A 15,984-nucleotide genomic window follows, 5' to 3' on the forward strand; every position below is an offset into this window, starting at 1 on the left:
GAAGAATATTGGGGAGAGCATACATCCTTGGGGGGGCACCAGTGCTGACTGATGCTGGAAGTGAATTTCCCCAGTCTCACAAGCTGCTGCCTGTCTGTCAGAAAGCTGGTGATCCACTGACAGATAGACGTGGGAACAGTTGGTGTAATTTGTTCTGGATGATAGTGTTGAGAGCAAAACTGAAGTCCACAAAAAGGATCCTTCCATATGTCCCTGGTCTGTCCAGATTTGCAGGATATGATGTAATCCCATGTTGATTGCCTCATCCACAGACCTGTTTGCTCGGTAAGAAAATTGAAGAGGGTATAGAAAGGGTCCATATTGCTTCTTAAGATAAGAATTCAAAGGTCTGGTCACCACTCACTTGCATTGGAAGGTTGCAGATCATATACATCTGGGATGGCATTAGAGGTAAATGATGAGAGAATTTTTATTTTTGGGTGAACTACTCCTTCAACACTGGACAGTCAAAAAATCTGTCTGCCAGTATTAAGAAACAGATGCCCATTCTACTTTACAAAGGTAATTTTTCCAATTTTGGTAGATAAATTCAGAGATACAGCTCTTCAATGATGATGATGATAACAATAATAATAAACAACTTTTAAGTGTTGTGCAGGACAATGAAAAACCAAGAAAACGTATTTTATTGAACTATTTCTGAAGGCCATGTACACCATTACAAACATATTTTTTATTTATATCAGTTTACATGTTGTTTGCTTACATCTTGTTTAGCTGTTTTACAAAAAAAAATTCATTTTCAGTTAAGATAAGATTATTTAAATTTAATTAATATTAATTTTACTGAGGCCCACTGGTTGAGAACCACTACTGTTGATCACTAACCAAGTGAACACGTGAATGAGTACATCTCATGCATTTATTATGAGCTCAGGTGATTTAATGAACCTCTGACATCGTCATAGAATGCCAACAGAGGGCGCTGTCACTTAGCTTACTTACAAACTCTCTCAATTGCCATTCCTAGTAAATGGAGAAAGCACAAAGTTAGGGTGAATAGTAGTTTCAAGAAATGTTTTACATCTCATTTGATTTTAAATAAAAAATCAGCAGGGGGATGAATATTATTCTTTCCATGATCGTTATCAGTACACTTTGAGGCCTATAATCAAACAAAAGAGCTTGTGGACAGGAAGGCACCTGCTGTGTAGAGAACATTCAGTTCTGGTTGAGTCAGCGTCAGCTTTTCCCACTAAAACTGGGACATTCATAAAGTCAGCACAGTTTTTTTTCTTCTTTACATTCTATGTTCCTGCAGCAGTAAAGCATGGCACTAGCAACAACCAATTTATCGGTTTGATTAAGGGAACACACTTATTCTTATTCCAAGTGACTTCACTTACTACCGGGGCATACTTAAGGACACAGTGGTGATAGGGGATCCCTTTAAATCTTCTGTTCATAGCTCAGTTCTCTTTCTGCCATTTGAACACCCAGTCTTTGGAATATTAGACCAACTCATTAACCACTAAGTTACCATTACTATATCTAAATCAAGCTGGTGGAACTTGAGCTGTAAAATGCTGCTCAATGACAAAACAGAAGTAATGTCTTCCGAACAGACACACTATGACATCATTTGACCCCTGAGCACAGAGAGCAGCTAGATTTATGCAATGCTCATTCTATTCAAGCTATTCATGTTGTCTTACTGGATGTAAACGATTGTCATTTCATGCACATGATCTTATGATTTTTACGTCTTTATTGTGCATAAGGAGCTGTAGATGGTTTACACTTTATTTAACAGTGTCCTTGTTACAGTGTAATTACACAAGTAATTATGGACTATTACTAATTAACAACATGTATTTACTATAGGTTTAAGGTTTGGGTAAGGGTTTGGTTTATGGTTAGTTGCTTGTAATTATGCATAATTGACTGTTATTACAATAGTCATTGCATGTAATATGTGAAACAAGGACACTGTAAAATAAAGTGTAACCGAGATTTGTCTATTCCTAAAAGTTGTAAGCATGACCTCCTACTCTTAAAGTGGAGCTATTTATGTGTTATGTGTACTGAGGTGGTATCTTTTTTCCTTCAGTTAAGTTTTAATGTTGAGGAGGGAAGAACGTTTTTGAAAAAGCTGATTGGCCAGAGCCTAAATCATTTCTTCCAGATGTTGTCTGCTATTTAGAATGTGTTGCATAATGTTTATGAGCTGTGGGTCTGCAAGCCATTGAATTAATAAAAGCAAATTTACAATCTTGTTCTGAGTGGTCTGAAAAAATCGAGCTATTTCATTGGCTGAGGCTACATCATACAATTTGCTGAGTCATGTTATGCAAGGAAATTTTAGGATTTGGCATGTTTTCTTGTGACAAGCTGTTTGAAATGATAGTACATTCTTATGGCAATCTTTGTAATGTGAATTGATGCATGGTCATGTTTGGTTGATTAGTTTATCTTTGCTTTCATATAAATAAGCACCCTTTTTATTTTGTATATGAAACATTCTCTGCAGAAATTCAACATGAGGAGGATTTTTCTTGTTTATCTCCTGACTATTGCAAGACCAGTCATTCAAGCCTAATGTTTACAACCCCAGGCGACTCCTTCTCATACTCCCTCCCTGTGGTTGTTCCCTTTTCTTTCTCACTTTCTATCTTTGGCTTGAAATGTATGTACTCGTATCAAATGGACAATTAAAACAGTGGTCAGATAATTACAGTATGTCTGTCCCATCAAAGAATACATACTTACATTCTCCAAATAACACTCCAGAGTGTCATTGTGTCATGTTTGTCTTGAAAACGTGATGTCTTCATACCATTTGATTTAATTTCAGGTGTCTGTGAAGGTACTGCAGAAGATTTAAAATTTACATACAGAATTTTTTTGTTTTCTGTGACATTTCCAACTATTTGAATTAACTTTAATGAATGATCTGATAATATAGCATTATTTCATGTAATATTGATGTTTTTATTCAAAGCTGTTATAAATTGTAACCGTCAAGGTTGGCAAAGAGTCTGGGTGGTATCTGGGTCTTTATCCCTGCTTTAATACAGAGTTTTTGCACTATAGCCCCTTTCCAATGTACAGTCCTGGTAGATTTCCCTTGGTAACTTTCTAGATGCAAAATCTTAAGAGGAACGGGACACCGAGGAGTCTTTTCCCCTCTTACATTCACACTCACAAAAGTATCCCCCGTAGTGACGTCATCTAGTATTGACCATTTTTCTTCTGATGTTGTTTGCAGGCATGATTCAATAGCAACAACAACAAATTCCATACCGATGGAGGACATCAGGATTGGAGCTACGCTTTTGTTAGGGCTGTTTTACGCAAACTTTGTCTGCAACATAGGCAGCTACCTTGCGGTCTCCCAAAGCCGCATGAGAGGACAGATGAGGCATTCTTTAAAGGTGCACTCAGTAATTTCCTAAAGACATGAATTATAATTTTACAATATATGTATGAAATCATGACCACTCACATTAAAATGAAGACTCCAGTCATATCAGTAACCTTATAAAAGCTGTTTTATTCTACATGGAGAGGGTCTGCACATGAGGGCTGCCATGTTAGAATCACATGACCAGCGGTCAACATAAATGACTGTACTGAAATACTCCCTCATTGACTTAAAAAAGACATTTTGATGAAAGATAACAACGCAGTTACAGGCAAGCAATACTTCCCTCGTGTAAACTAGATTTCATTATGGTTATGTGTACAGTAGAGTTCAACTGCCAACTCTCGATAAACATCTTATTTACTGTATGTCTGTCGTCCCAGGAAAAAGTCGATGTTGTAATCCAGAAATCACTGTATTTTCTGTATACACTGTTCAACCACAACATTAAAACTACTGCCTATTATTGTGTAGGTCACCCTCTTGCTACCAAAACAGCACCAACCCGCATCTCAGAAAAGCATTCTTAGATGATATTCTTCACACCACAATTGTACAGAGCGGTTATCTGATTTACCGTAGACTTTGTCAGTTCGAACCAATCTGGCCATTCTCTGTTGAACTCTCTCATCAACAAGACATTTCTGTCCACAGATCTGCCAGTCACTGGATGTGTTTTGTTTTTGGCACCATTCTGAATAAATTCTGGAGATTGTTATGTGTGAAAATCCCAAGAGATCAGCAGTTACAGAAATACTCAAACCAGCCCATCTTGCACCAATAATTTAATACATTGGGGCCGTGAGAAGCTCATAGCATAGAAAGTCACCAGTGCTAATTCTCTCCATTACAACTGGAAACACTGTTTCCAATATAAAAAATATAAAAATTGACCAGATCCAAGAATTTTATATGTGATGTATTGGGCACTCATTGGGTCCAAGCCAGTGTTATGATCAGTGGACAAAATATTAGTAGGGGATGGAAGTTGGCTGGAGTGCCCTCATTTCAAGAGTGGTGCACAGAGATGGGGAGGTTAGCGGCATTTAAGGCTGGGCAAGATTTATGTACTAAAAAATGGGTCAGCTATCTGGCCTTATCCGGACACTTAAGCCACACTTAAAAAGGTATGAATATCATTGCATTAGTAAACAAAATATCACACCAAATGAGATTTATTTTAAAGACAAAGCATAAGCAAACTAAAGCATTTCATAAAAATAAGTTTGATAGGTTTAAAATGATATTAAACCATAGTTATAAAACTTCCAGTCCTGGATGCCAATTGCTGATTCAGTGTTCCAGCTGTGCCTAAATACATTTTTAAATACATACATTGTTAAGTGTGTTTTAAGTGTCCAAATATATTTTTGGGCCACTATGATGCTGCATGACCACCTATGTAGTTTAGATAAGACAAAAAATTGTTTACCATAGATTAAATGTGGCCTATGACCTTTTCTTCATTATTTATAGATGTGGCTGTGCTTTTCAGAGGACAAATTTTGTCATACGTAATGCAGGTCTCAGCTGCTGCTGTCTATGGTAGACACGAGTTAGTGTCTGCGTCAGCCGTGGATGTATCCAGTTTCAGGTATGTGTGTTCATGTGTGTGTGTGACTGGTGGGACAGAGGGGTTGTTTACCTCTTCCAGAAGCTGAAAGATTATAGGGTACATTAAAGAAACTGGTTCTAGAAAGATGCAGACAACAAAGGTAGGGCATCAAGTTTACAGACTATAGTAACAATGCAAACACATACATTATAAACCTTGAAACTGCACCAAGGTTGTAATAAGTGACATTAAACCTCATCGATCACTCTTTGCAATGGTACAAATCTTGATGTAAATCCATTCTGGGAGCTCATTGGTCTTTCATTCAAACTAAACAGACCTTACGTTGGGAGGGCATGCTGGTAGCAAACAGTAGCAGTACAGTCTTATCATCTTTGTTTTCTTTAGATAACAGTACTGCAAGTTACGTCAAAGTAATTGTCTTAAGGGGTGAATCTCATGAAGAAATATCCAGATCTCACCCCCCAAATAATAAATCAAATAAATAAAAAAATTAGGTAACACTTTACAATATGCTACCTTTAGTTAATGCATTAGGTATCATGAAATAACAGTAAACTGTATATTTATTTTTACAGCATTTTTAATCTTTGTTAAATTTAGTTAATAGAAAATACAATTGTACAGTCTTAGTTCATGTTAGTTCAGAGTACAATGTTTGATTTAAAAAAATATTGTATTACTATATGTTGAAATTAACATTAACCAAAACTAATTAATGGTGAAAAAGTATTTTTTGTTGATAGTACATGTTAACTAATGTAAACAAATGGAACGTTATTGTAAAGTGTTACCAATAATTTTTTAATTGTGACATTTTTGCATTGTCATATTTTCATGACAATTACCCCCTGTTCTTAATGGCCTTCTTAATGACTAATTTTTCTTTATACAAAATTGTATTTCTCCTTTTTTTCTTTTTCTTTATTCAACTCTAAAGATCCAGTTTATATTCAGGGTTGCTTGAGGGCAGCATGTACCCTCACTCACCCAGGGCCTCCCATTAGTCTAGACCTAAACCAGATTGATCTGGACTACAGAGGTTCTTGATTAATGGTGTTCAGATGTCTCACATGCACTCCCATACAGAGGCATGCACAGATTGGCTGTAAAGAGTGGCGTTCCCTGTAAAGTATTATACAACCTTTATAAGTTTAGGGAGGAACAGCGTACATAGTACATAGGCTATTGTTTTTTGTTTTTTTTTGTGTGTGTTTTTGGCATGGACATATTAATCATTTCTGCAGTATTTATGTAAGGTGCTGGTTTTCTTTATCCAGCAAAGACAAGATGTTGGATGGAAAACCCATTGTATTTTCCATAAACTTTCAATCATTTTTAAAAAGGGATGTCAACATATTTGAATCACTGACCACTGCCTTCTTTATTACCTAAACGCTAACCCTTAGATCAAAGTGACAAGCCCCCTCTTTGATATGACAAACATATAGCCCCTGGCACACTTATCAGCCAATAAGATCCTTTAATTACAGTGCAAAATACCCCCCACTGGCATCTTCCATGCATGTTCTGGGAACTGGGGAAAAGGTGACACGCACTGCAGAAACACATGACTGTGTCCCAGCACATGTGTGTTTATGAACATCTATTTTTGTGTTCATAGTAACAAGAAATAAACAATTAATAACAATGAATGAATAACAAAATAACAATGAATAACAAAACAACAATAATAAATACAAATGCAATAAAAACAATGAACAAAAATACAATAAAATAAAAACATTCATAAAATATAAATATAGTAGAGTTCTTATATTTATTATTTACAGTATATCAGTGTATTAAATTATTGGTGCAAGATGGGCTGGTTTGAGTATTTCTAAGGTCAATTAATAGAATAAAATAATGTATCCAGCAGGGCCCAAAATCCTGATATTTGTATTATTTGCTATGGAGGATAGATAACAACCCTATCAGTAACAACTATGAGAAGAAGTGTACTGGATCTCCCGCCACACAGTTAAGTTAAAAATAGAACTATGTGTGATGAAAGCAACATACAAGACCGGCTGCAACCGGCACACAAACCTATAAATTCAGAGTTTGACAGACCGACCGCATCAGTATACGGTGGAACAACACACTCTGTGGATTAACCTCTGAATGGGAAATTTTTTTTCACTTTCTTTTGATAGAATTTGGATTAACAATTTCATATCACAGCAAGGTTGGCAAGCAAACTACTTTTCACAATATTGTCTGATTATTTCCATATTTTTCAAGTAAGAACCCAGTGCTATAGTAATGAGAGAGATTGTGAGTTTATAATCATGCTTTATCTGTCAAAACAAGTTCATGACTCAAGGTATTTTTCCTATAGTGTTGTGCTGCTGGTATGCTGCTTTGGGACACTGAGCTAAACAAATGTATGGCCAAAGCTTTTAAAACATTTAAAACAAAATACAAAAGTGTTATCCCTTTGGAAGAGACTTGATCTGGAATCAGCAGTCTGCTGAGGTAAAGTGAAGCTGAAAAGATCATTTAGATTTGTTTGTTTTCCAAAAAATGTTACACGAATTTAAGATGATGAATCTCAGCCCCTGTTGTTTTGGTTCTCTCTTATTCCCTGTCAGCTGGTGAACCATGAGGAGCTATAGCAAATAAAGTAAAATGATCTTTTTCTGCTGTTTATCTCGTCAGAATCAAAGCACAGAAAATGGTTGGAATCAAACCCAGCGACTTGCCACCAACCACCATGGTCAAGTTTTTCGGAGCTGGAACGGCAGGATGTTTTGCTGACTTAGTTACTTTTCCCCTGGACACAGCCAAAGTGAGGCTTCAGGTGAGAACCCGTGAAGATCTTAAGAAATCAATGAGTCTAAAGAGTTTGAATCAATGGACATTAAGTGTCTGATTAGGTCAGTGCTGTTTCTGTTGTGGCTTTCAGCAGTTTATCATCTCATTTCAGATCCAGGGAGAGTCAAAAGCCACCTCAGAATTGGCAGCAGTGAAATATCGCGGAGTGTTTGGCACCATAACCACTATGGTGCGAACAGAGGGCGCAAGGAGTTTGTACAACGGTCTGGTTGCAGGACTGCAACGACAGATGAGCTTTGCATCTGTTCGTATTGGTCTTTATGACTCCATGAAACAATTCTACACCAGAGGATCTGAGAGTGCGTATCAGACTGTTTAGATGAATGGAGACAGAAATGATTGTGGAAAAAAAAGACTGATGCTAACATTCTGGTCTTCACTTTCCAGATGCAGGAATTGTAACTCGCCTGCTGGCAGGCTCCACCACCGGTGCCATGGCTGTAGCTTTGGCACAGCCTACAGATGTTGTAAAAGTACGTTTCCAAGCTCAAGTGCGTCAGGCAGATGGAATAAAGAGATATAATGGCACAATGGATGCATATCGAACTATCGCCCGTGATGAGGGTGTTCGTGGGCTCTGGAAAGGTGAGTTAGACAAATGCCGTAAACATGCAATTTAAAGTAGATGGGGTCTGTTGGCAGTAAACTTTCATGTTTTCCAATTCTAGGCTGTATGCCAAACATCACAAGGAATGCAATTGTGAACTGTGCAGAGTTGGTCACTTATGACATTATCAAGGAACTCATTCTGAAATATGATCTCATGACAGGTATGGGGGCTGTGCAATAAACCCTATGCTATCACCATGGTTTCTCTGCAAAACATTTGCTGATGTTTTTTATGTTTGTTTTCACTTTCTAGATAACTTACCCTGCCACTTTACCGCTGCATTTGGTGCTGGTTTCTGCACAACGATTGTGGCATCTCCGATAGACGTGGTAAAAACCCGCTTCATGAACTCATCTGCAGGCCAGTATAGCAGTGCACTTAACTGTGCTCTCACTATGGTGACCAAAGAGGGACCAGCAGCTTTTTATAAGGGGTAAGAGTATACTCTTGAGTTCTGTTATTTACATGGAGCAATAAGACACTTCCAGTACCATAGCTGTGCCATTTTCACCTTCCCCAACAGCTTTGTGCCCTCTTTCCTTCGGCTGGGATCTTGGAACATTGTGATGTTTGTCTCTTATGAACAAATCAAGAGATTGATGACTAGAATGCAGAACTCATGGGAATCACCATTCTGAATGCAGACTTTGGGACATTTTGTTGTCAGATCCTTTTAAATGTGATTAAACAGAGGGTGCAATTCTCTCTGTAATAAGAATAGATGACTCCCTGGGTTACCAGGTTAAGTCTTATCTCAAAGAAAGGCTGTAGTTGTGACATATCATCCTCTTTTTAAGGCCAAAGGTCAAGCTTGTCACACATGAAAAAACAGTTGCCAAATATGTGGATGATTAAGCAAATTGCGCACATTTTGTCTTAGTTTCAGTGTTTTAGGACACTGAGAGGGGTGTGATAAGAGTTACATGAGGATACATGTCCATTGTTTTTATATACTTTTAAATTGTCATGAAAACTGGGTCCATTATTAAATGAAGAATTGTCTGTATTTATACTATGAATGAACAAATAAAACTTTTTTTAAGATATGTCAATTTCCGTTACTAAAAGATAAAAGGTATGGGACACACAAAACACATTTAGATCTATTGTGGCCACATCTGCATCATTAACAATTCACTCCCTTTGACCCAAGGGTTATTTAATCGGGTTTTATCAATGATCAAAACAGCAAAGAGCCTGAGAACCCAGGGGGAAAACACTCCTCATTTACAAATAGAAATGGTTTGTATTTAACAAAGGATCAGGGTGGCTTCAATCTAGTGTTATGACCTCTGAAGCCACACAAACAAAATCGTCATTACAACAGAGCTGTGAGATTCACAGCTGGAGGAATAGAGGAAATGCATGTGTAGAGTAAACCATAAGAAGGCAAATGCAAATCAGTGAATCGTGAATGAAAAATAGCACTCTCATGTTTCAAGAACACTATGATGTGTCTCTTTTACAGATATCATTATCGAAAGAGTATTATTCTGGCCGGTACTTCAATTTGCTGAAATGTCTTTATCATTAGCTTCAATCTCATGTATTTAGTGACAGATGTCTTGATCTGCTCCTAACAATGTACCAATTTGACAGGTAGATTGTAAGCAGGAAACTGATTAAATAATATTTAGAAACAAAACCTATTTAGGCCAAGATGGAGCATTTGTATTAAAATGAATAGGAGAAATTAAAAATGCCCAATAAGGCAGATGAAGAAAAGGAAGTCCTGCCTTACAGGTAAAAGAGCTAATCACTTTTTAGATACAAACATTGCCTGTCATTCAACTCGAGAACGTGCATCCCTGCGCATTAACTGGACCAGCCTGTAAAATAGCATTTTTTTTTTTTTTGCATGATCTGAGCAAAGAAGCACAATTTATTATACTTTTGTTGTCAGAATTTACTGCTGATTTTAAATATGTTATTTGAGTGTAATCTTGACCAACTGATTTGGAGATTTATGTCTTTTCACATTGAAGTAGGTAGGAGCTGTACCTTTATGCCACTTGTATCCATAAAAAATAGCTAGCTGCCTGGTAGCAAGTGGACTGGCTTGCCTTGAAAGGGACTTTGGTAGAATAACAGTAACTTCACTGGCTGTTCAAAATCATGGTCACTATAGAGGTATAGGATGCCACCAAGGTATTTTGGAAGCTGGTCTAAAACACATTTACTGACAAGCAGCTACCTTGTGTTTTGGACACTGCCTCTGTAATTGAAGATGCTGACTGACCCGAGAGTCACTTATATTATAACGGCATTCTATGTTATATGTCCTATTTTTTTGTATGTCTGTTTATACTCTTACCTTATTTTATATTCTGTGTCTAACTGTAATGTTCTGTGTGCATGCTTATTTCTCCTATCACCAAAAAATTCCTTGTGTACGTGAGCACACTTGGCAATAAAGCTCATTCTGATTCTGATATATGAGCCCAATATAAGTACTGTGTGCAGTTAACGAAGCACATGTCACCATGTGGTTTGCAGACATGTCTTAACAAACACAATTACTAAACTTTGTTTTTCTTTGAGGCTTTACATTTTCCAAGACAGCTCTATTTTAACACATATCTGTGAAACCTAAATAACAGCAGCTCTGTGTGACCAAACTTCTGGCAGTTTAAGTATGCAGAGTAAGTCCAGATAACCAGGTTAAAGAAATAGTTCACCCAAAAATGAAATTCTCTCATCAATTACTCACCCTCATGCCTTCACAGCTGTTAATGACTTTCTTACTTCTGCTGAACACAAACAAGGTTGTTTTGAAGAATATTTCATCTCTGTAGGTTCATTTAATTTAAGTGAATGGTGGCCAGAACTGTGACGCTCTAAAAGCACATAAAGACAGCATAAATGTAATTCATATGACTCCAGTGCTTAAATCTATGTCGTCAGAAGCTATATGAAAAGTGTGGGTGAGAGACAGATCAATATTTATGCCCTTTTTACTATCAATCTCCACTTTCACATTCTTCTTAGAAAAAAAGGACTTGAAAATGTATGTTTCACACCCACGCTTATATCTCTTCTGAATATGTATATTTAACCACCTGAGTCTTATGGATTGCTTTTATGCTGCCTTTATACTTTTTGGAGCTTCAAAGTTCTGGCCAACATTCACTTGCATTATGAGGACCAACAGAGCTAAGATATTCTTAAAACAATTTTGTAAGTGAGTAAGTGAGGAAATTATGTGAGAATTTTTATTTTTGGGTGAACTATCCCTTGTGATGAGAATGCTTTCTGTTCTTGTACCTGTATCTTTTATACAGTATGTAAAATATAAGTAAGCTAGATAAAATATAAATACCAAATCTTATACCTCATATATTATTATCCAAAGCGACTTACAAATGAGGAACATAGCAAGCAATTTGTCATACAAAAGTCAGCGAAATCTGCATTATGCCTTCAAAGGAACTGTGAAGACTTAAAAGTCTTCCTTTTATAAACAACATAAATGTAACAATGTTTCTTCGTGCTCAGCCTTGTCGTTCAAAATTGACTATTTATAAAAGGTGTGAGGCGTATCTATCTCGTTTTTTTTTTTTTTTTTTTATATCAGTTCACAAGCTTGAGTAATTTATCTTTATTACAGAATGTTATTTTAAGAGACAATATTTTGTATTATTATGCTACCAGAGTTTTTCAGTGTCCGCTAGTTTTCTAGCTTAATAACTGAAAGCGAAAACAAAGAAACGATGGACCTGTTGAAACTGGTTGTCTCCGAACAGGCGTTAATTTATGCGCTGAATGACGCGTTCACGCTGGAGGCGTTTAAAAGCGCAGCTGCAGCACTCCGAACTCGACAAACACATGCGGCTTTCAACGATAACTTCCTGAGAAAGTTGTTTTTCCACCCCAAGTAAACGAACTTTATTCACTGACACTTTGTTTGTTTTAACATTTAAGGTAAGTACAACATTACACACTACAAGTAGACTTTCTCAGGTATTTGAAAAATTATTTTCTTTTTTTTAAGCGATGCCGAGCTGTAAATCAATATAAAATGTAAATGTTTTTGTGTTTTGCAGACTTTGGAGTATGTTCTTTAATTATACGGTTTCTGAACGTTTCTCTATGGAAGAAAACGCCAACGAAATTCTTGTTGAAAGTCATTTCAACCAGCGAGATACTTTTAGAGAATCTTGACCGGCCGGAGATTCCTGAGCGAAGAAGATCTCATCCAAAACGGTTCGTTCAAAGCGTTGTTTTCCATAAAGCTTCCATTATTTGTCTGTTAAAGGTCAGTGTCGTTGGTTTAGAATTCATTGTCAGCGTTATATAATATTCCCGATAGTTTATTTGACCGCACTTCCTTTACTGAAGCTCTTTGTGGTACAAAGACAACGCGTCAGGATGCGGATGTTAGCTATAGGGTGACGTCATCACTTTGTTTGCATATCAGAGAGAACATGATGTTCCTATTTATTCTTTTTCTGTTGTCTCTTACACAAAGCACAAGCTTTTTTCCACCCCACAATGGTTATAAATGGCACAATAAACACTACTATTGAACATTGTCTTGAAAATGCATACCATAACCTCAGAGGGAAATAATTTTCTGTCTAATGTTTCAGGTTGGGGTGGAGTTCATCTATCTTGTGTTCACTTCATTGGTTTACAAGAATCAATTCAAACTTTTACATTCCTGTGATTCCGGCTACAACAAAAATGGTTGGATTCAAAGCTAGTGAAGTACCCCCCACGGCCGCTGTGAAGTTTATTGGTGCAGGAACTGCAGCCTGCATTGCGGACCTCTTCACATTTCCACTGGACACTGCAAAAGTTCGGCTTCAGGTGAGTCCGTTGTATGGAATTTCTCTTGTTTGAGTGACCAGACCTTTTTGTTTGATCTAATTCACAGCTTAGCCAGCAGTTCCATTTGGAGACGACAAATAGACTGGCGTCACCATTGGGTCAACTATGAAACTGGGTCAACTTGCAGCAATAAAAACAGACATATATATAAAAATTTATTTATTTTTTTTCCATGTGAATGGGTTTAAAGTCTCACATACTGACGTCAACTTTATCTATTTCTCTTGACTCTTTACACTATAGCCATATAAGCAGGCGCAGGACTTGGTGATTTATCCTTTTGAGATCCAGGATGGTTGTGGACGCTTTAAGCTGAAGATGGTGCTTCCTCCCCTGTGACTCTGTAAAGTTTTTCCCATCCACCTTTTTATTCTGTACAGATTCAAGGGGAGACCAAAGGTCCTGCTAACACCTGCCATGGTCCAGTGAAGTATCGTGGAGTGTTTGGTACGATCAGCACCATGGTGCGTGTTGAGGGGCCACGCAGTCTCTATAGCGGGCTGGTTGCGGGACTGCAGCGTCAAATGAGCTTTGCCTCTGTACGCATTGGGCTTTATGATTCTGTCAAGCAGTTCTACACCAAAGGCTCTGATCGTAAGTTCACAAACACTTTGGAAACAATTTGGTATTTGAGCTCTGTACCATTTAATGCATTGTTTTACCTTTTTATTAGATGTAGGGATTGGCAGTCGGCTGATGGCAGGCTGTACTACTGGAGCCATGGCAGTTGCTGTGGCCCAACCCACTGATGTGGTGAAGGTCCGATTTCAGGCTCAGAACAGCTCTGGGGCCAATAAACGTTACCATGGCACTATGGATGCATATCGGACCATTGCAAAGAAAGAGGGGATTCGTGGTTTGTGGAAAGGTAGGCTGAGCTGCAAGGAAGCACTATTTACATTTTGCCTTTTAGTTTTGTTCTGAATATTTAATCTGTTTTATAGGAACTGGCCCAAACATCACCCGCAATGCCATTGTAAACTGCACTGAGCTGGTGACTTATGACCTCATCAAAGATGCACTTCTGAAATCATCACTGATGACCGGTAAAATGAAGCACTGCAATATTCTGGCTACAACTGCAGCAGAAATATTTACAACATTTGTTTTTCTACAGATGATCTTCCCTGCCACTTTACATCTGCATTTGGGGCTGGTTTCTGCACCACAATTATTGCTTCTCCTGTGGATGTTGTGAAGACGAGATACATGAACTCCGCCAATGGCCAGTACAGCAGCGCCCTCAACTGTGCCGTAGCCATGCTGACTAAAGAGGGACCAAAGGCTTTTTACAAGGGGTCAGTTCTCACAGCTTTACCATTATGGTTTGACTATGATTTTTACATCTCTTCATTGACAACATTTTTCTTTTCAGATTCATGCCATCTTTTCTGAGGCTGGGTTCCTGGAACGTGGTTATGTTTGTCACCTATGAGCAGCTTAAAAGGGCCCTGATGACCGCTCGCCAAAACTGGGTCACTCTTTAATCTGCAAATGCAGCTAGTTGAGCTTTGCTGATGTGGTACTGATTGTTGGTTTCTGTATGACTTGATTTTAGTTTTTATGTATGATTTTGTTTACATGTCCATTAAACAACTTTACTTGACTTTATTTTTTTTTTATGTATATGGGATTTGCATTTTTTTTTTTTTAAATCTCTTACAAATCAAGCGTTAATGAGAATATACATTTAGTTCATGAGTTTAATGTCACTACACAACTGACATTCAATGAATTGACATGACTTAACAGAGTGCCTGTTTTAGAAGCCGTTTCTTCTCAGCAGAGAGCTTCTCAGGGAACTGCGTAGTAAAGCGAATTATCAGGTCACCTCTTCTGGATGGGTTGTTGATGAGAGGCATTCCCTCCCCAGTCACAACTTTTGTGTACTGAGGGCTGTTGCAGAAAGTTAAACAAATGAAAAATATAATGCTCCTACAAACTGGAAGACCACACAGTTCTATTGCAGCAATAACAATCAAGATCCCTTTATGAGAATGTTGTAAAAGTGACAAACAGCTTTTACACCATTTCAGATGGGTGTGCTAGCCCATAGACCTGCTGCTATGATGCATTTATTGAGCAGTTTATTGAATCAAATAAATTGTTTTACTCACTGTACAATGTTGTTAATGGGAATGTTGAGAAGCCTGCCATCTAGTGTCTCAACTTCTTGGGAGAAACCAGTCAAAGCCTGTCCAGTGACAGAAAATAGTGATCAAAGACATATTAAAGGGATACTTCACCCAAAAATTTAAAGTCTCTAATTTACTCACCCTCATGCAATGTGTATGACTTTGATTCTTAGCCGAACACAAGGATTTTTAAAAGATGATCTTGACTCTGTAGGTCCATACAATTGCAATCTCTATAACACTTCCTAGTGCTTGACTCAAATGCAGAGCTATATGGTGTCATATGAAGTGTAATCAATCTTGAAATCATGATCGCCAAGGAGACTGTGGTCATGATTTATAGTGAAAAAGGTGAGAACAATCTGTTCTCACCCCAAACCGACAGGATTGCTTCAGATGACATTGATTAAACTACTGGAGTCAAAAGGATTACTTTAATGTCGCCTTTATCTGCTTTTCAGAGCTTCAAAGTTCTGGCTACCATTCACTTGCATTTTATGACCCTACAGAACTGAAATATTCTTAAAATCTTTGCGGTACACAGAAGAAAGTCATAGACATCTGAGATGGCATGAGGGTGAGTAAATGAGAGAATTTTCATTTTTGG

The 15,984-nt window shown here is 37.6% G+C and overlaps 2 protein-coding genes across 3 annotated transcripts; both read left to right on the plus strand.

Annotated features, from left to right (window-relative positions):
• Nucleotides 1-7,032: 7,032 nt before the first annotated feature.
• ucp3 (uncoupling protein 3) lies at nucleotides 7,033-11,883 on the plus strand. 2 transcript variants are annotated; one of them, XM_052124786.1, is made up of 8 exons: nucleotides 7,033-7,152; nucleotides 7,306-7,442; nucleotides 7,626-7,767; nucleotides 7,894-8,101; nucleotides 8,190-8,387; nucleotides 8,471-8,572; nucleotides 8,665-8,845; nucleotides 8,936-11,883. In XM_052124786.1, the coding sequence occupies exons 3-8, from the start codon at nucleotides 7,642-7,644 to the stop codon at nucleotides 9,048-9,050; spliced, it is 930 nt and encodes a 309-aa protein (XP_051980746.1). In that variant the 5' UTR covers nucleotides 7,033-7,152; nucleotides 7,306-7,442; nucleotides 7,626-7,641; the 3' UTR covers nucleotides 9,051-11,883. The 2 variants fall into 2 exon arrangements, with proteins under 2 accessions (XP_051980746.1, XP_051980747.1); XM_052124787.1 differs by having other exon boundaries at nucleotides 7,061-7,207.
• Nucleotides 11,884-12,473: 590 nt separating this feature from the next.
• ucp2 (uncoupling protein 2) lies at nucleotides 12,474-14,848 on the plus strand. Its single transcript, XM_052124785.1, has 7 exons — nucleotides 12,474-12,615; nucleotides 13,002-13,221; nucleotides 13,623-13,836; nucleotides 13,916-14,110; nucleotides 14,187-14,288; nucleotides 14,360-14,540; nucleotides 14,618-14,848. Exons 2-7 carry the CDS (start codon nucleotides 13,096-13,098, stop codon nucleotides 14,727-14,729), a joined length of 930 nt encoding a protein of 309 aa, XP_051980745.1. The 5' UTR covers nucleotides 12,474-12,615; nucleotides 13,002-13,095; the 3' UTR covers nucleotides 14,730-14,848.
• The last annotated feature ends 1,136 nt before the right edge of the window (nucleotides 14,849-15,984 follow it).

The sequence above is a fragment of the Xyrauchen texanus genome, unplaced genomic scaffold, assembly GCF_025860055.1.
Source record: "Xyrauchen texanus isolate HMW12.3.18 unplaced genomic scaffold, RBS_HiC_50CHRs HiC_scaffold_326, whole genome shotgun sequence".
Classification (NCBI taxonomy): domain Eukaryota; kingdom Metazoa; phylum Chordata; class Actinopteri; order Cypriniformes; family Catostomidae; genus Xyrauchen; species Xyrauchen texanus.